This window comes from Dromaius novaehollandiae, chromosome 2, assembly GCF_036370855.1.
Source record: "Dromaius novaehollandiae isolate bDroNov1 chromosome 2, bDroNov1.hap1, whole genome shotgun sequence".
Lineage (NCBI taxonomy): Eukaryota > Metazoa > Chordata > Aves > Casuariiformes > Dromaiidae > Dromaius > Dromaius novaehollandiae.
The window spans coordinates 6,730,212-6,751,855 of record NC_088099.1 but is presented as its reverse complement, the minus strand read 5'-3'; the positions used below and the strand labels follow the sequence as shown (position 1 = coordinate 6,751,855).

The following is a 21,644-nucleotide window of genomic DNA, read 5'->3' as shown; positions in this document are numbered from 1 at the left end:
AACCTGTTAATTTACACACACACAAAAATACAGATATTTAAATAATTACTTTTCTGGTTTTGAGTATGCCCAGGACTCCTCATGTTCTCTCCTAAGAAACTGATGTCAGATCAGATTTCTGCTCAGCTGAGTTAAATTAAGGATTAAAAAATAACAATGAATGATCCTTACATGAAGATGGTTTTGGAAGATGGGTATTAGTGGGAGATTCAGGTGGACATAACAGATTGGACAGAAGAGAATCAAGCAATTTTGAGCCCTCAGCTGTCTAATGGCATTTGAAACTTTTGAAACCTGTTTTTTCCAAGCAGAAACATGGAATAAACAGGGCAAAAAACCATAATCCTATTGTATTTAAGAAAATCTAGGAAAACCAGATGAAAAAGATGTTATTTATCAGCAGTGTTCTTTGAAATTGGTAGTCCATATATACATTCTAATAGTGAGACGCTTATGTGCTACTATGAGTTCAGAAAGTTTTCCCTTGCAACACCTGTAGGAGGAGGGCTCTAATGCAGAACCACACCCGGAGAAGGGGAGAACGTGCGTAGGGCATGAATGTGGGCGACACATCTAGAAAGACAGTAGTTGCTCTTCGTAGTGGTCTAACCTTTCATTCTTAAGTAAATCCAAATGTAGATTCTACCTGTAGATGACTCCAGGCCATTTTCTTCCTGCCAAACATACAGAAGTGTCTCAAAGTCCCATCACACAAACAACATAAAAGGGCCAGGCCATAAGGACCTGAGTTTCCTTTACCCTTCTGGATACAGTGACAGCCAATAGAAATGACGCTGTCACAGACAGAGGAAAAACAGGCCAAACATTTAGAAGAATGGTGAAAAGGAACTGGAGGATGACATTCCATGAGACCCTTCCGGGCTAGGGAAACTGTTACGGTTGCTTTGAAGAAGAAAAGGCAGAAGGCAGACACCTCACAAGAGTCTGTAACTGGCCAGTTCCAAAAGTGACCTTCACAGGAGGGGGGATGTAGCAGAGGGAGGAATGGGAAAGTCTTTGAGGGTGCTGAAGCTGGAATCCAGCAAAGAAGCAACAGACTCCAATGCTGGAGAAAGTTTTCATTGTGTTTAAGTAAGGCAGAATCTTACTTAGTCTAGAGTTCAATATCCTACCCATACCTCTTCTTGAGGCTTGAACGAGTAGCTCTGGTGACCTTTTACAGACGTATGGCTCCTTCAATAGCAGTAGAAGGATCTGAAATGAGACTTGGAAAACTAAAGATAACCCTCACAGTTGTCAAAACGAGGCATCTGATGAAAGCATCAGAATCTTCAAGGAATGGACTAAGCTTGCAATGCACGCAGTGAGAAAGGGCAAAGCACTTGAGGGGTCCACTTCACAAGGATACTTGAGAAGAACACTGAATACCGAGACAGGAAGGGAGAGACAATGCACCCTTTACCAACATTGCAAAAGAAAACTTTTCTATTGTATGAGGCAGATCATGAGAACGTACCTAAGAAAAAACATTCTCTTATGAAAGTTCAACCTTTACCTAATAAAAACAGATTGTTTTTAAACAATGGCCTTAATTTTAGTGATAATTTTGAATTATTCAATTCAGCAATTATTGAATTATTCAATTAAGTATTTGCTATTCAGCAAATAATGCAGTTTCTAACAGCATGAATATACATTTGAAATCAACCAGAATCTCCTTCTAATTCCTTTCCTTATTAGAGGATCTATTTCTACAAAATAATAAACCCAAACAGATATTTAAGAGCAGAAACCACTGAGCATACAGTTCTGCACCGACAAAAGTAACTCTTGTATTTTTACATTCTTTAAGTCTATGGTGATATTTTTGTAAAAATATAAAAAAGCTCTCCAAATTTGAATTTGAAATACCTTTCTTAGGCTAACATCAGAATCTTTTAAAACATTGCTGTCATTCACTTTCCTAATGTTTTCCTAATGTTTTTAATTCCCTAGGGATTCCTTTTTTTTTTTTTTTAATTAAAAAATTATGCTTTTCACCACAGTAGAGATTTAGAAAAAGTTCTGGAAAGGGCTAAAATAACAACAGCTGCTAAATGTTGTTTCATAACAATATAAGCAAATTTGACTATTTAAATACGATTATTTTAACACATTTACTTGTAGCAACCACATGTAAATATCCTTGCTGTAATCAAGCAAGATTCAATGTATCTTTTTAAAAGTCTCTCAATATCACAGCCACATGAGCTTACCTTTAGCTTAGCAGGAACAGAAGAACAAAATGACAGAAAACAGTACAGTATATTTTGAAATTTAAGTGATGGAAACCAATAAAAGGATATGAATGGATCAAAATTTTAATTGCTGCTTTTCTCACTTGATTAAAAGGACCAAGTATAAACAAAGCAGGCATAGCAGTAAACCGGAAAATAGTCCTCCTTTTATTTAGCACCATGAAAGTCTATGAACAAAAGATTTATAGTATATGAAATATTTTCATGAAACACAAATTTTCCCCAAAATTAAATAGTAACTTAAAAAAAATCTTCACCTAGAACTATATCTAATTGTGTCTATGAGCATAGCTTTCTCGCATCCTTACTTGGAGCTGAGACCTAATGATACTACATATTGAATGAAACACACCAGCCACATGTAGGTTTGTATTTTCTGTGAGGAGGAAGTAGGAACAGAAAGCGAGGACTAAGCAAATGCTCATATTCACTTGGTCAAAGTAATTAAAGATACTATTTTGGCACTGTAATACTGGTGTCAACCTTACTTAGAGGTACCTTACTCTTGGATCATTTCACAGGCTACAACAGATTATTTAAAAAGTTAATATTATTCTAAGACTGCCAGAACCCAGTCCGGTTAAAGTAGGAATTTCCACTAAACTACCAAGTAACTCTGTAAATTCCAAGTAAGCTATCCTAAGGCTCATCACTATCCAGTACTGTTGCCAGATAAAGTAAAAATGAAATCTCTTAAATTAAAAAGTGTCCACTAACATATATGAAAATGCCTTCAATTGAATGAGCCTTAGTTTCCCTTCTCTTCATCAAGATGACCCTAATAATGTGAAAAAAATGATTATATTTCATTAACTTTTGCCGGCATATAAAAGATGGACTGGATGGAACCTTCCACTCTTCAGCACAAGTCTGCTTCAGTAGTAAGCAATCATATAATAGAAATTTAACCCTGAAAGGATTCCCAAAGCATTTACTTTACATGCTCCCATAGACAACACAAAAAAAAATTTAATAGCATGGGATATACATCATAAAAATACGGTACAATAAGCAAAGCTGACGAGACATTATCAAATAATATAAAATTAATTTACTCTTCCTAAGGAAAATGTATCTTTTTATTACACAGAGCACTGGAAATATTTCAAATATGTGTCTCCTAATGTGTAATTCAGTAAAAGTATTGGCACTTTGCCAGCAATTCCAATGTGACCTACTGTTTGACAGGCACTGTTTATACTACAGTGAGTTCAGCTCCACAGACTTCAATAGAGAGAGAACTGCTCTAAATAGCAAAGCATCAATTATTTCAGAATATGTTTTCCATAAAAGTGTATTTTCATACTTAAAACTGCTTGTAGAGTGGGATTTGAAACACCTCTTCCTTACAAAATATGGAGTATACCTTAGCACCCCTAACTTCGCAAAATGCTAGTAACGTTCTAAGATCTGACTACAGAAGAATCAAAAACCAGAATCCTCTGCATACAGTTATTTTTATCTTAAGATTTTAGCATGAAAAAAATGAAATAGAAGACACTTTTAAAGGCTTTAACCTTGTGGTCGCTGTAGTATGGATCAAAATCTTCCAGGGGTTCCCCAATGAGCTCCTCAGGAAGATCCCCATAGAGAGATGGCAGTTTTTTGCATGTTTTCAGATCCAGCTGGGGGTTAAGTTTTTCCTCTTCAACTTGTTGACTCTCCTCCTTATCTTCATTTTGCCTGTTTTTTCTCTCAGCAATTCTTTTCTCAATTGCTGCCAGGGACTCAGAAGTGAAACGTCGAAAGCTGTTAGTTTCTGAGGGCCAAAGTAAGGGATCCATTTTTCCATCTATACATTTAATTCCAGTGCTAGAAGTAACTTACAAGAGAAAGTTATCATTAAGTAAAAGGTAACAGAAATAATACATGACAAAGACTAATACTTATTAGATGAATTATTTCTGCTTTCTGTTGAACCCTATAAAAAAAATAAAGTAAAACCAGCTAGAACCCCCTTTATTTAGGAGAAAGGGTAATCTAAAACAACACTCAAAGATTAACTACGATTGATTCTGGATTCGTCTTGTACAAGCCAGGTTGCCAAACAGAGACTTTTTTCCTTCTTCCTTCCACTAGGAAAATACATCTGTATCAGAACCCTGACAATCACCCAATAGTTTCTCTCTGAAGCAACTTACCGTATTAGCAGTCTTGCAGCTTAGTTACCATTCTTTCTGCAAGCAAAAGTTAATTCCATATCTACCATTCCTCTTTCTTACCTAGGATCGCAGAATAGTTTAATTGCAAGGGACTCTGAAAGGCCATCTGGTCCAACCCCTTGCTCAAAGCAAGGCCAACTTTGAAGTTAGGTCAGGTTGCTCAGGGCCTTGTCCAGTAGTTTTGAATACTGCCAAGGAGATATTCATGGCCCAAAGTAAAAACCATACAATGAATGCCAGGTCTTTCCTTCACTAGCCTTGAGCTTCGCTCTCCTCAGATTCTACTGTTTTGTTGGTCACATGTGTGCTTTGCTCTTGCTGTTTTCAAACCACACTCTTAACCCTTTCCCTTTGCCATTCACACTCAGGGCTGAAAAATACTCTGCTCAAGAGGCTTTCTTATAACTTTGCTGAGTAGCAGACTGAGAATGTGCCCACAATTGAGGCTGTACCACATCTGGTTTGATTAAAAAGTATTTGTATTCTTTTTTATTCATTAACATTAAAAATAAACTGCATCACAAACACCTATAAATTTGTAAGGTTAAAGAGAACTAGATGTATATTGGAGGAAAAAAATCTGAGCTTCAAACGTGCCCTTAGATTTCTTGAAGATTCATTGAAATTCATTTAACTTGACATGACTTATCACGAGCGTACGAAAGCTAAGATGTATCACACTAGGAAGCATAGTGTGTTCCTCGTCAGCAAAGTGTCAGTGAAATATCAAGTTCTGCATCCTTTTACATCAAGGCTTGATTAAGAGTCATTTAGTACACAGTTTCTCAAAAAAATAAAATGACACCAGGTGCAGAACTGAGATAGCTGCTATGCTTAATTCTGCCTGAGATCTACCCTTCCCTGTGTGCTTAGGAAAGCCAGGAACCTGCATTTCCTCAAAACAACTTCACACTAGGAGACGATTCAACCACTGATCAGCACTCAAAGTTCCCTACCCACTGACTGTTGTGCAGAGAACAAATAATGTAGCGACACCACAAAAAGACTACAGCAAATCCAACGACCAAGTTGGTCTGGCATTACCCCCCTACAAATGCATGTCAATAGGAAGATGAGTCTCTCCTAGAATTTCACAAGTGACTTAGTGCTTTGTGGGTCTGCAGTAGAGTGTCTTGTGTTTCTGGAAGTCTTGGTTATTTTAATTTGCTTGATAACTCTTCTTTTCCACACATTAGAGGAAATAAATTGCATTACTATTAACTACCCTGATTTTAATCAGGTCTTTGACGTGTTTATTCATGCCGACAGGTGTGGGTGTCATTGAAAACAGAGTTCTGGCAAAAGGTAGATGAGACAGCTTCACCTTCTCATATATTCACAAATTTTGCATTGATTTGTGGAGTCAGCAGGGTACCTTCAACAATTTATTTTCAATTATTCTCCTTGAGCTGAAACCACAGAGTGGGGTAGGGTGGCAAGGCAATGACAAGCACTGAAACCCTGCAAGTGACTTAAGGCAAATCATTGTCAGTATTCAGTTACTAATTACTTCTGGTCCAAATTATCCACATTACTTGGCAATGATAACGATTTCTATGGCTGCAATTTTCACCCCCAAAAAAGTGAAGAAGATTGACCCATTAGAGGATGAGTCACCCTTTGTGACTAATGTCAAATCCAAATACCCCCATCTGCAAAACACTACTACTCACCACCTGGTCTTTAAAACACTCAGTATTTTTGATTGCCCTAAGTCCGGCTGTGCTACTTCAGTTTAGTGAGCTGGAGCAGTCAATGTTGCCTTGTAATTACAGGTCTCTTCTCTAAATGAATATTAAAAAAAAAAAAAAAAAAAAAAAAGAAAGAAAGAAAGAGTATGCGACTGACTGAAGCCAGAGTGATTTTGCAATGATTTCCTCCCCCACCCTCCCAGGGACTTTACAAGCAGGACCAAATCTGACCAGGGACCACAATTCAGAGATCAAAATTTGCCATGCTAACAAACTGAAAGTATATAATCAAAAAAATGTTATTCTGCAAAACCACATAGACCATTTTCATTGGAAAGTTCAAAAGATAAAGTGAAAATCAACGTGTTCTCTTTCTTTTTTCAATTTTTATAATTAAGATTAACTTCATCTTCAAAGAGGTTTTAGGAAGAACAAAAAGACAGAGATTTTAGATAACTGCATTACATAAAGTAAATGAAGCAAAGCAAATCTTTTTAGTTAATACCAACGTTGTCTGAGTATTGAATATGGATTTGGGGACTGAATTTAAAAAAACTGAAGATTGAACCTGTCAAAAACAGTGATCAGGAGGAAACAATACACATCCCCTTCAGCAGTAGTGTCTGGAAGTAATAATTGGACAAATGCTCATGGATAACATGAGAGAATTTCTTCAGACGACCTGAAACACTGCACTTAACTTTGGCACAGAACAACACACTTTTTGTCCTTTCATCAACTACCAAACACTTATAGATTGTGAATTAGGTTAGGCAAAAGCAAGCTAAGACCACCTGTGATTGAAAAAATCTTTAGGATACAGATGACTAAAAATACAGGCTAATGTGCAGATCTGTTAATTCCTAATGCAGGATAAGTAAGTAATTTCCGTTTTGATTAAGAAATGGAAATACTATGACAGGTTTTGATATCCCTGGTCCTACAGAGAATGGTCCGGCAGTAACTGATATAAATGTACTCGTGGGACTTCAGTCACAAAAGAACCACTCTCTACAGGATCAAAGATACAAAAACCTGTCACTGAATTCACATTTTTTTCTAAGTAGAAATTACTTGTTTTTCTCATCTTAGGAAGAACTGAAATCAAGGTATGCAGCCAGTCATGGTTTTAGGTTCATCTAACTGGTTTAGGGTACTTTGGGTACTGTAAAAACATTGACCATCCTTTTATGTCAAAAGCAAGAGTTCCACATATACTGATGCAACTTCACTAACAAATGATCTGTAGAGTAGTAGAAAGAGATAACAAGAAGCCACTAAATGAAACAGACACAGGCCAGAAACACAGACCTTAGCAATTACAGTACAATTATCTATTAAAAATTCTTAAGAAAAAAGCAGGACAATTTTCTCCATAATAGCAAAGTACTGCCAAAAAATGAGTCCATTAATACAATGCTTCATAAATACAAATTACAAAATACTCATTTAGGTGATGATAACTAACCAACATAGACATTTAGAATGAAAATCAAAATACAAGTTCAAGCATTACATGCAGCTCCTTAACTTGGTTTCATCTATGCGAAATTCAGAACTCCTTTCAACTCACTAAAGGTATGAAAGTTCCTTTTACATGTGGTAATGTATTAGCAATCAAACTGCTGACCAATAATATTCAACAATTCATAAGATAAACATTTGAATTAACAGAACTACAAAACACAAAGTCAGCAAGGGGTGTTTTTTGATGGAAAAGCATCCCTCCAAGGATACAACAGGAAAACTGGCAGGAATATAAATGCCCTTATTTTGTATTTCAATTTAGTTCTATCATGTATAATTTAGTTCTGAATCTCAAATCATTTCTCTTCACTCATTCAATCTCTCCTGTTAGCATTTGAAGAAATAAAGGGTAAACTGGAAATATGTATTTAGTTTGTTTTTAGTATGTATTTAGTAAATTATTTCACAAGGAACACAGAATAAAATGTCTCCCTGTGGAGGGATTTTGTTAGAAAGCATAAAATCAAATAATAATACACTTAAACACAGGTCAAGAAGCACCTTAAAATGATTAAATAAGAAATGAGTAAACACATCGCAATACTTACCCTGAGAGCCACTACCACAGGACTGGAATTATTAAAATTTGTGTTCTAGCCAGAGCCCTGTTCGTTTTTCAATATTGATCCTCAGTATTTTCAAAAAGCTTGTTTTGACCACTCTATATATTTTTCCAATCTCATTTTGAGGGAAAAAGTGTAAAATCAAATTTTAGTAAATCCTCCACACAGTTCAGAGAAGCACATGAACAAAACATCCAAACCCAAATACTTCAAGTAGTTCATCAAAGAGTACTTAACCAAACTCAGCTGCATACATCATATACCATTTTGGTTGACATAACAAAATTGCCCTTCCAGCTCTGATGAACAAAATCAGTAGTGTTTTTACTACCTTAATGAAATACAAATTTATGTTAAGACATAGCCCAGATGTGCAGAAACAAAAGGATGTTACATCCACAGATTTAGTCTGTAAATAAAGACACCTAAACTGAGGTTCTACATGCGAGCAAGGCATTTTAACTCCTATGACAGTGAGTGGTATCTAGCGGTAAATACAGGCATTCAAAGCTGTAGAGCTACTTCAGATGACCAAAGCGAAATAGCTACTTTAGAATGATCTAAAACTCCACTGACAATATTAACTAAATATTAACACTGACCATAATGGGAGATTAAACACCTAGATCATGCACAGACAGCTGCATTTAGGCATCTAAACGCAGGTGTCAGTCTTGCACTGAATCTTTCCATAGCTGACAAAACTTCCCTTTCTTTTAAGCAGACATCTCAAACAATCTAGATTCACCTTCCCATATAACACCCAAGAGCAGAACCGGATGTCAGGAAAATAAACTATTTGCATTAGCTATTTCAGATTTCAAACGTTACATTTAATCAATTCACCATATGCAACAGGAAACATTGACCTGAAAACCCTGATCTGAATGTTACAAACATCTCCAAATTCATCATTCGCTTTACACTTGGATACACCAGGCATAATGAATGCCCATTATTAAAAAAAAAAAAATACATTCCATAAAACTGATTAAAAAAAAAAATCAAAATGTCATTTTATATGCAGCTCAAAATACTTTTGAAGCAGATAAGCTTCAAGCAAAAAAAGAGAAAAATGAGAAAACAGCTCACAGCAACACTTTATAAAATAGGCTAAGAATTCTCTCTTGTTTGTGTACAATAGCTTGCAGAAAAAAAGCTTCCTACCCAATTTCAAAAAAGAGAAAAATTTTTTGCTCTATGATCACTGATTTCTTCTGACTACCAGTAATTATCAACAGAATTAACTGATTGATTTTAGTCCTTTCTAGAAGCAAACTGGGAAGCACAACACATTTCTTGTAGTACTGTTATTTCTAAAATATATGTTCATTTCCATCTAATACCTTTTCTACCACTCTCTCCCACCCCTCATACCCATGAAAGCTTTGTGTATGCATAAATATCCATCTCTACTTTTTTTGAGATGTAAAATAAAAAGCTATTCGGACATAAAATAAAAAGCTACTGAGAACATCATTATATTATTAGAAAATCTATCCACATATTAGGTCCAAGTTTGGAAATGGATGCAACAGGCTACAGTATGCAGTACTTAAATGTTCCGACAAAATCACTCATCATTTCTGAGAGATAAACATTCCCAATTTGTGCAGGTAACCAAACTCTACTATCTGAAGATAATTATAGCTCAGACTAGATATCATTAAAGCCAATTTGAGAACTGCAGTACATCAGCCAATAAGCTTCATATACCAAACAAAGAAAACAAACAGCAGTCAGAAATCAATATGAGAAATACTAACCTTTAGAAAAAAGTTATTCTGCCACATGTAAAATGAATAGCTGCTTATTTACAGGAATATAGCGATTCTACATTAAAAACACATCTTATATACATTCTAACTATACCTAAAATAAAACCAGATAAGACCCATAAACATATGTGCATATATTTTATATATATATGTATCTATACAAATACCCCTGAATATTTTGAATATATGCAGATCTAAACAAACAAATTCAGTAATGGAGATTCCTCATAGTACACAAGTATTTAGCAACAACAAAATACAATGTTCACTTCTAAATAGAAATCAGTTTTACACTGAAATCTCATAAGCTAATTTCTGCTAACTTATATCTTCTAGGAGACAGAAAACGTTAATTTTCTCACCTTCATTATGTTCTAAAGAACATCCTTTTTACCTATCTAGCTCCCACTCGGAAAGTTTTCTTTTGTATTGGAATGCCTGGGGGAGGGATCAAGAGGGAGGAGTTTGATTGTTCTTCTCCTGACAGAAATATACAGAATTCGGAGATGTCACACTGCAATTAAAGAAAAAAATGAGAGGGTAATACATTTGAAGAATAATCACTTAAATATTACTCAATGATTTTACTTCTGCTGAAATTGTAGTGACATTAGAAAGGGTGGGTTCTGTATGCAGAAACATAAAAGCAAACGCTGTCCTGCTTGACATTTTATTCTGAGGTTTTAACCAGCTAAACTTCCAAAACACATTAAATATTGGCACAAACTTTGCCCTTCATTAAAAGCTTTCGGTTAGAAATTGCAATCACATATTACTGTTTTCCTTCCTTAATTTCTATTTCTTAAAATTCCCTGACCACATATGCCTATTGTATTTTGCACACAAAAAAAACCCTCAAAAAAGTCAAATATACGATCTAACACATAAAAGATCTGAGCCCAAAATACACTCAATATTACATGTTGTCATAACTTCTATTACAACATATAAGCCTTGTTTGAGCAAGATAAAAGTCACATTTTCCTCATATTTGAAACTTTACAGGGTTTTGAAAATAAAAGTTATGTATAAAACCTGCTAGCAACACATATAGGATAGTAACAGGTATAAACTACTGGTTAAACCTTATTGCTACAAACTGTTACTTCTCCTACAGTTATTTCAACAGCATTCATTATTGTCCAAAGATTATTTTATTCTTTATCGGGTAGACTCAGGATCTTTCCTGACAGATGGTAAGAGTGTCACGTACCATAGGTTTTGCTGGAAGAATTGTACTGAAGGAAGTATGTTGTCCTTAAAAGCCAGTCAGCCTTAATGCATGCAAACAGAAAAACAACTGCTATCAAACGTTTTGTTTGATAGATATCATCACCAAAGCAAAAAACTAAAGATGGCTTTAAAGAAATAAAGACGCTAAGTGTTTTGTGATGCAAACAACAATAAGCCACTTTAACTTCAAGAGTAAATTATTTTTCCAGAAAGCAACAGTATGTTCTCAAGACAAGAGCAATTAAGAGAGCAGACTTTTAAATATCAGTAAATAATCATTCTATAATGGCACTAAAGCAACTATTGTCAAAATCAGCCACATTTATAATGCCACATCTGCTCATATCGCTAACTACAAGAGATCCTTACCTGAACATGGATTTTCTGCTGGTTCCTCTTCATCATTCTGATTCTGTAAAAGGGAGTAATGAAGGTGTAATGAAGACAAAACTCAGGCAAAGAGCTGCACTCCTGCCTTTTCCACAGACTGAAACACCTAAAAGCTGAAGAGAGGAGAGCATGGAAAAAATAGGGTTTTTATCCATAGCTGGTAAAAGAAAGCTTAGGATTTGCAGCTAAAAGCATAGCATTTAGATAGTAACTGTTCTTGTGTATATTACTATCCGGAATTTAGTTTCAGCTATTAGGAAGGCAGTTTCTTAAGTGTGTGTAGGGGGGAGGCAGAATACTAGCTTTAGAGAAAGACCATTGTTTTCTTCTCAGTTTCCTGCATTATTCCTCCATATATAGAAAGAAAAAAATAAGTTGAAGTTTAACAATAAAAAGATAATGTTCGGTATCGAAATAACTAAATGACTGTTCATTTAGATGTCATGTACTTGACAGAAATCTGTTGCTTTCGTTAACTGTGAAGTGTAGCATTCTTCTTTTCCTTTTTATTGCCAGAGCATAAGAAAAATATTTTTACTTGTTAGCATTAGTACACTACCATTAGTCTAATGATCATGAGTATGCAGATGTCAAAAACTAAAGAAACACATTTTTGTACAATTAAATACATCTCATTGACTGTACCACAACTCTAAACACTAGATTCTACTTGAAATTACTTTTCAGATAGATTTTGCTAATTAAAAGTCTCAAGGCATCTGAGAGTTCATCCACATTGCATGACTTCTCCTTAGACCCACTGAACCTCAAATTCTCTTCAGCCTCCTCATCTGCCAATTTCTACCTACAAAAAATATTCTGTGGGGCAATCCTAGAAATCTGTTTCTCCACACTACCTTATATTCAAGGGGGGTAGCAGACAGGCAATGCTTGCCTCTGTTCTAGAGGAAGAAGCGTTTATGCAAGGTTTTTCTTCTCTCCCCTCCCTCCCCTTTTTATAGGATTAATATTCTCCTATTTAAGTTCCTAACTTAAATTCAACACGATATTTTCCCCTCCCCTTCCTATCAGACTGGGACCTTCCCTTAAGAGCTAACTGATTAGGGACCCACGATTATATGTGAGAGGTTTCAGATTCAGCAATTAAAAACCTATTCCTTCTCACTGCATTCCCCTTTAAGCTAGCCAATTGCAGACATAGTGCAATGTAACCTAAAAAGTAAGTCATTGCAACTAAGCAGCTAAAGATCAGAGAGCTGGATAAGTCATTACCGAGATTTGGTGAATTATGATCTTTTTGAGTAACTAAAAATGCAATACCGAGACACCTCAAAGAAAGCTCTATTTTAATAAAAATAGTGCTTTTGTTACAAAGTTTTTCAAGATTCTATTTTTGCTTATAAAATAGTAAGTTGTCCAGTCACTATAAATCATTAGAAGGGAGTGACATAAACTTTTATAGCACAGATAGAAATATATTTGGTCTTGCAGTAGGGGAGGGGGGATCTATAAGAGGAAATGGAACTCAAATTTCAAACAAAGTTCATTATGATCTTCTGACATATCTGAAAATCTAATTCTGAAATTTATACACTGCCCTATTCAACAGCCTATTTTTCCACACAATACCTATACATAGAAAGTTTTCATAAGAAAAGTCTTTATTTTACAGATAGTGAGGAAAACATTAATCTTATCAAAAACGCAAATCTAAATCAGCATTACTTTACTTAAATGCTAAAAACATCTATTAGCTCCAAAACAGAAAGAAAATTACTCCATCCTGAGAAGACATTCTATTTTTTTCAAGAAATGGATCCTGTAAAACACAGTTATACCACACATAACCAGATTGTGGCATCCATTGGTGAAGAAGTCTATTGAATCTGATATAAAACATCTTCTTGACTAATTTATTTTAGGTTAAGACCTTCATGGAAACAAATCATGGCTGCTAACTATGGAGCTTCTTGTACCTTCTGGTTCCCCACACTGTCCATTAGTGAACACTGATTCTGAAACAATATAGTGATGCCTGTAATACTCTTTAAGAACCAGCAAACACCATGCATTCTGTCATACAGAAAACCCCATAAAATACTCAGGAAACTTGACTATGCACATAACAGCAAATACGTACGAACACAGACATCAAAATATTCTCCTAAAGTCAAGATCTCAACCTCTGGAGAGCAGGGAATGGAAATCATGTCAGAGCAGAGGTACGGTGTATTTCTAGTGTCTTTAAGTATACCAGCACCACAGGAGTAAGCAGATGGAGGGATGTCTCTTTTAGGCAGAATAAACACAAACCACAATCACATCATAAAGCTGATATTAACAGAAATGAGCTGTTATTCTTGCCTCCCTACCACATGCAATGAAAAAAATTTTCAAGTAACTTTAAAGTTAAAAATAAATAGTTTCTCTTTGATAATGCAAAACTTCCTAAAATTTGACAAACCTGCATAAGGGATATCATGACAGACAAAAAAAAAAAAAAAAAAAAAAAAAAAAAAAAAAAGATAGAAAACACTAGTTTCTCTAGGTAAGAATCTGATTTTCTCTTAAGACCTCAAAGCTGAGCACTACCCTGGGGCAACAGTGCTCAGTACCAATTTTCAGAACGAGAACCACATGATTTCCTTGGCTCTGCTTGTAACAGAATTATCACTGAATACAGTCAAGGACAGCTGTTCTTCTGGTGTAGTGGCTCTTCAGCTATTCATCATCCAAGTCAGCCACATCACAGCAACAGAAGGCACCAAGATGATCGCACAAATATGGTCCTCTTGATGACTATTTGTCAAGGCACTGATGCCAAATACAACAAAAACATAAGTACACTTCCCATTCTACATACAGAAAGTCTTTATGGGAAAAAGCTTGTGTGTTCCAAAGAACGACAAGCTAACCCAAAATCATCTTGGCTATGTCCTTCAGATGAGTACCTTTGTAAAATGTGTTGCTAGATAAAACAGTAACCAAATGCAGCAATGGTTGCCCCATTAAGAAGCTGAGACCTGACTTGATCACATCATATGCACCTACAGGAGAATCAGAGCTCTAACAATGGAGGACTCTTCGATCCAATGAACAAAAGCAAAAGCTGGAAGTTGAACCTAGTCAAATGTGGTCCAAAAATAAGGAACTCATATTTAACAGTAAGGACAATTAAGCACTGAAATAAACTGTGAATAGCTGTGGCCTTCTCTTCTCAATAAGCAAGAGTTTTAGTGTTTTTATCAGATTAGTCCTCCATTCTCTATTCCCCACCTGGCCCTGCATACATACCAACACAGTTTAAGAACTGACGGTAGATTTTCATAGTACAATATTTTTCACTTATTACACTTATTTGGAGCAGTGTAATAGTTATTAATTCTGATGCTTGTAGTTCATAAATGATATCGGTGTACGCACTTGTTCATGTGATGGTGGCAGTTCATTACTCAGCAATAAAATTTCAGACTTCTTGGTAATGCAAGCAGACATCTTTGCATTTGATACACTTGCAATAGAAATATTATTTGCAGCCATAATTGCTAGGATGAGGATCTCTGTTCACTAGAGCTACAGCTTCAGAGAACTGGTGATCCTCCCTCTCATCCGTAACTTAAACCTGCAGATAGGGAGAGGTGTGCCCACAATTTGGGGATTACTATAAAACAGCTGACATATCACATTAAGTGCTATCTCTAAATAATGCACACAAGCTTATTACAATGTAAACTCAAATGCATCCATCACAGGCTGAATAAATTCAACCACTGGCCAGGAGATTCAGGAACCCCCTTAGGTTCAAGACCTAAGTAATCAAGAGATGCCTGGAATGTCTGCTGTAAAACATTAAATCCACGAACAATAGTGATGTGGAATAAAAAGATACGGCAAAAAGAAAAGTATTGGGGAGACTGCCTTCTTTGCTATACTTGGAATGCACAATATTATATATAAAGCAAAACACAAAAGAACACAGAAACAGAATTATATTACACAACTTGCGTAAAGGTATGTCTGTCACTCAACAAATTTTACCAAAGGAGGAACTGCAGGGCTGAGGCTAAGAAACATTTCTGAGCCAAACTAAAGGTGTGTCCAAATTCCTTTTAGAAAAGAATGTAATAGTATAAAGTAGCTAATGTATTTATCAAGATAATAATTTATATGATTCCCATTTCCCATTGTTCATACTGCACAACAGAGTGAGAAATTACACTGACATGAAATTTTGTACCTTTTAAATAGCTAATTGGTTTTACGGAATAACAGGAAATGGCTTTTATGGTAAGTACACATTAAAGGCATTGTTACACAAATTAGCTTTGTGCCTAATGATCTAATGTGCACTGAATAAGGCTGAAAATTAGCTCAGCGCCTAAAGACAGTTATTACATCTATTTCTTCTTGGCATTCTGAAAAAAAAACAGTATTAGTATGTTTGAAGTATTTTATATTCCTCAAAAGTAAGATGCTATAAGAATGAAAAACATTACTATTATCATCTATGAGAGATTTCCAACATTTCTGATGCACTGGTTTTTATATAGTTTCTTCATGAAGTGTCACCTTTTACTATATGGCTCCAAACACAATAATAAAATGGCAAGTACCACAGACCTAGCAAAGACTGAGTTGTTATTTTCAAATCCATTTCTTACTGCAGCTGCCTGTGAGATTAAAGTCTCAACTTCACCTTTTTGGCAAGGACGCAATTGATAAATTTTTTGCAATACCAAACAGCTTTACAAATTAAAAAAAAAAAATCCAAACAAGCCATATATGCCAATGAACTGGAATGCAGTATTCTGTAGTTCTCAGATTAATGTGAAAAAACAAACTCAAATCAACATTTATGCTGAGATAATTATTCTCCAAAGACTCCCACTTTCAATTCTGTCTGTCCCTCCTGTCTAGCTAGCTGGAGCATCCGATTTATCAAAACAACTTAAAAACTTAGTTTCTTTCTTTGTTTCTAGTTGCCATCATCCTGGTTCCACATTTTCTACTCACATCAAGTGGCAGTCATTAAAAATGAATGAGCAGTCAATGTTTTGTTATTATATCTACAGAGCCCTTTGCTCATACATGGTCTTTTTGCGATACGTGCCCAAACCCACCAACTGCCTTAGTGACTCCCTAAGTCCCTCTCACTTCTCCATGCTACCGAAGAAACTAACACCTCATCCAGCAGGCAAAAATAGAGTGTAAACTGATTTGCAGTACTTTTCATTAAACTTTTACAGATATTCAGGCAACAAGTATTATATAGAAATGTTGTGTATTTGCCAGACCTTTTTCTAAAACTACAACTTTATCTCAGATTATATTCTGCAACTTTTCAGAGCTTAATCCAACAGCAAGAGGTAAGGTTCTAAACTCACCACTTTCAGAGAACCACAGTAAAGCTTGTAACTACTGTATAGGCTGTCTAAGCATACTTCTGTGATTTTTTACAGCACATTTTTGACATGAAGATTCAAAAAGATAGTGGATTATATAACTTGAATAAATGTCTTGCTTATAGAGAAGTGTAAAATAAAAAATCACAGGAAAATTCAGCCACGCAATAAAATTAAATAGGACTTATGATCAACAAGCTTCACATCCCATAAAATACAGACTAAATACAGTAATTTCAAACAGTCACATCTGAGTCATATCCATAAATTATATATTGGCTACAACACTTTTGGCTTCAAGCTATGTAGAATCTATCAAGTCCCTTGGGGAATTTTTTCAGTGATTAGCTGGTCTTAAAACATGCATTTCTTCCTGTCTTGTATTTATCTAGCCCATCTCCCAGCTATGGAACCTATTATGTTTCTTCAAGGTGGATTAAAGAGGCCTTCCTTTATGAAAACCCTTTCCCACATGTAGATGCATAATTATACAAAAAAAGGAGTTGGAAGGGATCTCTTCAAGGCATCTAGTTCATGTTCTAGCCCAAGGCAGCATCAACTATACTGATGTAATTCCTGAAGATACTTGATACAACAGATGGCGATTCCAAAACCTCCATATGCAGCATACTCTAGTGCTTCACTATCCTTCCTGCCAAAAAGGCTTTTCTAGTGCCTCATCTGAATTCCCTGAACTGCGATTTCAGCCCATTACTTCTTGTCTCATTCATTGTGGACACGAAGGAGAGTTTATTCCATATTTCTTTTTATTTATTTGAAAACGGCTATCATGTTTCCTCTCTTCTTCTGTAGAAAAAAACTATCTGAACTTTTCATCATCATTCATACTTCTCAGGCCTCAAATCATTCTTATAGCATATTTCCAAATCCTTTTAACATTTTTTGGAAACCTGTGAATGTTAAAGAATAGCAAACTGAAACTGTCTAGAGGTAGCTGCTTAGCACAACTTATATAAAACTTGCTTAGCATGAGTAGCTAAATTTGCTGAAGCCTTAGGCCTCACTTAGATAAAATAATGAACTTTTACTTAGTCCAGTAAGAAAAGGGGCTCAGAGCTGGTTCAAGCTAGGAAGATAAGGAAGTTACAAGCAGTCTGCATTCCTGCGTCTCACACTCCGAAAGGGAGGGTTTCTGCAGGAATGCGTCTCACACTCCGAAAGGGAGGGTGTCAAGGCTTTGAAATAAGACCAGTGCAGGGCATTAGGACCTTGAGGGATAAAGCCTTAGCTCACTGCTGGGGCAGTGTTAATTGTTATGATTTAGAATCACCTCCTCCTCAGGACCTTAAGACACAACAGTAAGACCCAACAAAAACAGAGGTACAACCGTCATCGGAGACCGCAAAAAACAAAAATAAGGAGAAAAACAGCTTACCTCAGAATGACGATGAGACCCAATGAGGAGCAGGAGACCCCAGACCAAAAAATTACAATTGGTCTAACTACCACGTGAGGGGTGGGAAATGTAAGTTAGAAAAACTATAATTGCCCAGGATTTGTTTATGTTAGGGTCCCTCTTTGGAGGCACCCAGCTTGAGCTGTAATTATGGCATGCGCATGATTAAAATTTAATTTGTTTTGATTTGGCTCTGAACTTTACTTGGGGGAACCTAGGGTCGAGCCCTGTTATGGTGGCTGACAAGCCTAATTTCCGTAACAGTGAATGTCAAACCTTGCAAAGCGGGACTGGAACAGTAAACAGAAGAAGATGGGAAATGCTATCACATTCTTGAGTCTACCACTACAGAGGAAATATTATCTTTATATTTTTACTTATTACAACGATTATTTATCCAATAAGCATTTCTGTTTCTGGCACTTCCATCCTGCTTTTTACTTGTCTCAACCTCCTGGCTTAACTCCTTAACCCTGTTCAATTCTCCCCACTTACTTTTTGGCTCGACCTCCTTTTGCTCACACTGATGTTTTCAGAAGCTCACAATTTAGCCAAAGATGATTTTCATGGAAATTGAAAAGTCACCTCTGGACTCATACATGTTCCTTCTCTTTCCCTAATATCAAAAACCTCACTCAACACCCAAAGGAGGAACCCAAAATGGAAGCTTGCATGTGGAAGAGTTAATTTTGTCACAGTTAAGCAATTGAATATAGGGTCTCATAAAGAAAAGCAAAGAGCTAACTTTATAAATTAGATCATCTTATCACTTTCCTAAAATAAGACAAACGTGATGAAATGCTAAAAGTCTTACTACGTAACAAAGAAAATATTACTTACCATATTTTTTGCATAATCTTACCTGTAGAACTTAAGGGCTCTGGGTTAGTTTAGGCTTGCTAAACATACACAGATCATAGAAACTTATCATAACTCACATCTTCAGCAGCCTTCAGCAAACATGAAGCAAATATGATAGTCCTTGGACTAGATAATCTTCAATGATTGTTTGATATAAAAGGATTACTATATATTTTCTTCTGCTTCAAGTTAATGAATTGTTGATCTGAAAGAATTAACAAGCACTGTATTTTATATATACTAACAGCAGTGACTACCCATGAATAGCCAGTTCTTTGACGTGCAAAAAGGAAAAAGTTTAAAAATCACATAATAATGTAAAGAAACAAAAGGTCCTAAGTCTGTAAATAAATTCAACTTTAAACCAAACATACAAAAAATGCACACTGCCCTTGAAGACACAACACGAAGGAGATTAACTTTATCAAATGAATAACCCATTGGTGATTATGGGTTATGAAATGATGATTACGATTTATGAATGAAATTATAATTTATCAAGGAATGTCACAAAAATCATAAGCACAAACATTTCAATATCTTTAAAAGATAATAAGAAATGACTTTAAAATATGCACAAAACTGTTGTGCTATGAAATCTTCAATATTTTAATGGACTAATGCATACTGAAATGTAGTGAGGCACTTTGCCTATTCACTTAAGCAGAAGACTTCACGCTGCCTTGTTCTTCTCCAGCCCAGAACCCGATAAAACAATATATTCTATGCATGACAGCATCGGAGACTCTTTGATAATTACCAGTGGCCTGAAGCCAATACACAACTGAGCTCTTCTCAAAAAAAGCCTTAATTTTATCTTAGATAAAATGAAATAAATGCAATAATATTTCATACTTCTGTAATGAGGTGCCTCATATCATATGCTTCCACTACTGTGTAGTAGGACAAAATAGCAGAAATGCTGGAGGTAAGGTCAGGCTTTGGTCGAGGAAGATCTCCTTTAAGGATCATGCCTTCCGCCTGCAGTTGTGATAAGAACATGGTGCACTCAGCAACGCTAGAAAATGTAATCTATATGAAAATAAACACAGTTTATATTAGCAGAAGTGAAGTAGCTAGTCTTCTGCTTAGGGCTGCAACCAGCATTGAATGAGAAGACGAACCAACACCTTTTCTTTTCTCATCGCTTTTTTTCCTCTCCCAGTAAAAATTATTTTCACTATTATCTGCTCATCCCACCAATCTCCTCCTCTAACCACCTTTGCTGCTTTGCAGTCCTGCCGTTAATGAAGTAATTGGTACCACAAAACCATCTCTCCCAAGAAAAGTCCTCCACGCAACTTTCCACAGGTATCACCCAGGTTACGAAAGCTCCTCAGGGGTCAGGGCAGCTATCTGCCGAAAACATGAAGAGGGCAGGCGGCCACAGGAGCTGCCTTGTCTCTGGCCGCGAGGAGACCCTGTCCCTGAGGCGACCCCAGCCCCCTCGGCACCGAGCACCCGGGGGGGAGCAGCTGGGGTTTTTTATCAGCGCCTATTAAAAATTTTTTAAATATCTTTAAATATTTTTATTTACTCTTTTTGTAATGCCTGAGGCGGCTGTGACAGTGCAGCCTCGTACAGAGGCTCGGGCACGATCCCCCTGGAGCATTTGCCCCGCGAGGCGGCCGCAGGGCAGGAAGACGCGCAGCGGGAAGACAACATGGCGGAGCCCGCCCCCCCTCAGGCCCCGCCCCCCGCAGCTCCCCTAGCAACGCCGCGGCCCGGGCTACGCGGGCATGAGGCTCGGGCACGATCCCCCTGGAGCATTTGCCCCGCGAGGCGGCCGCAGGGCAGGAAGACGCGCAGCGGGAAGACAACATGGCGGAGCCCGCCCCCCCTCAGGCCCCGCCCCCCGCAGCTCCCCTAGCAACGCCGCGGCCCGGGCTACGCGGGCATGAGGCTCGGGCACGATCCCCCTGGAGCATTTGCCCCGCGAGGCGGCCGCAGGGCAGGAAGACGCGCAGCGGGAAGACAACATGGCGGAGCCCGCCCCCCCTCAGGCCCCGCCCCCCGCAGCTCCCCTAGCAACGCCGCGGCCCGGGCTACGCGGGCATGAGGCTCGGGCACGATCCCCCTGGAGCATTTGCCCCGCGAGGCGGCCGCAGGGCAGGAAGACGCGCAGCGGGAAGACAACATGGCGGAGCCCGCCCCCCCTCAGGCCCCGCCCCCCGCAGCTCCCCTAGCAACGCCGCGGCCCGGGCTACGCGGGCATGGGGCGGGGAAGGGGCGGGACTTCCGGCGCGGCTCGCCCTCCTCGGAAATGACATCAGAGTGTCAACATGCAAGATGGCGGCGCATCATCGGCAGAACACGGCGGGGCGGCGGAAAGTGCAGGTGAGGGCGCGGCCCGGCCTGGCCGGGGGGTTGCGGGCGGCGGTGGCGCGGCTCCGGCCCGGGC

General features: G+C 37.5%; 2 protein-coding genes across 2 annotated transcripts in view; one reads left to right on the top strand and one right to left on the bottom strand.

Moving 5' to 3' along the window:
- LOC112981581 (sodium channel protein type 5 subunit alpha-like) overlaps positions 1 to 21,096 on the bottom strand; it is a 60,508-nt gene extending 39,412 nt beyond the window's left edge. The window contains exons 1-9 of the mRNA XM_064508063.1: positions 20,781 to 21,096; positions 20,099 to 20,224; positions 19,321 to 19,448; positions 11,582 to 11,715; positions 11,193 to 11,253; positions 10,342 to 10,493; positions 8,187 to 8,316; positions 3,776 to 6,204; positions 2,307 to 2,425 (exon numbers count right to left, since the gene is read on the bottom strand). Coding sequence (XP_064364133.1) covers positions 2,307 to 2,425; positions 3,776 to 4,042 — 386 coding nt within the window. The 5' untranslated portion in view covers positions 4,043 to 6,204; positions 8,187 to 8,316; positions 10,342 to 10,493; ... (3 more) ...; positions 20,099 to 20,224; positions 20,781 to 21,096. The remainder of the gene's footprint in view (positions 1 to 2,306; positions 2,426 to 3,775; positions 6,205 to 8,186; positions 8,317 to 10,341; positions 10,494 to 11,192; positions 11,254 to 11,581; positions 11,716 to 19,320; positions 19,449 to 20,098; positions 20,225 to 20,780) is intronic.
- Positions 21,097 to 21,283: 187 nt separating this feature from the next.
- WDR48 (WD repeat domain 48) overlaps positions 21,284 to 21,644 on the top strand; it is a 29,126-nt gene continuing 28,765 nt past the window's right edge. The window contains exon 1 of the mRNA XM_026096765.2: positions 21,284 to 21,580. Within this exon, the coding sequence (XP_025952550.2) occupies positions 21,299 to 21,580 (282 nt within the window). The 5' untranslated portion in view covers positions 21,284 to 21,298. The remainder of the gene's footprint in view (positions 21,581 to 21,644) is intronic.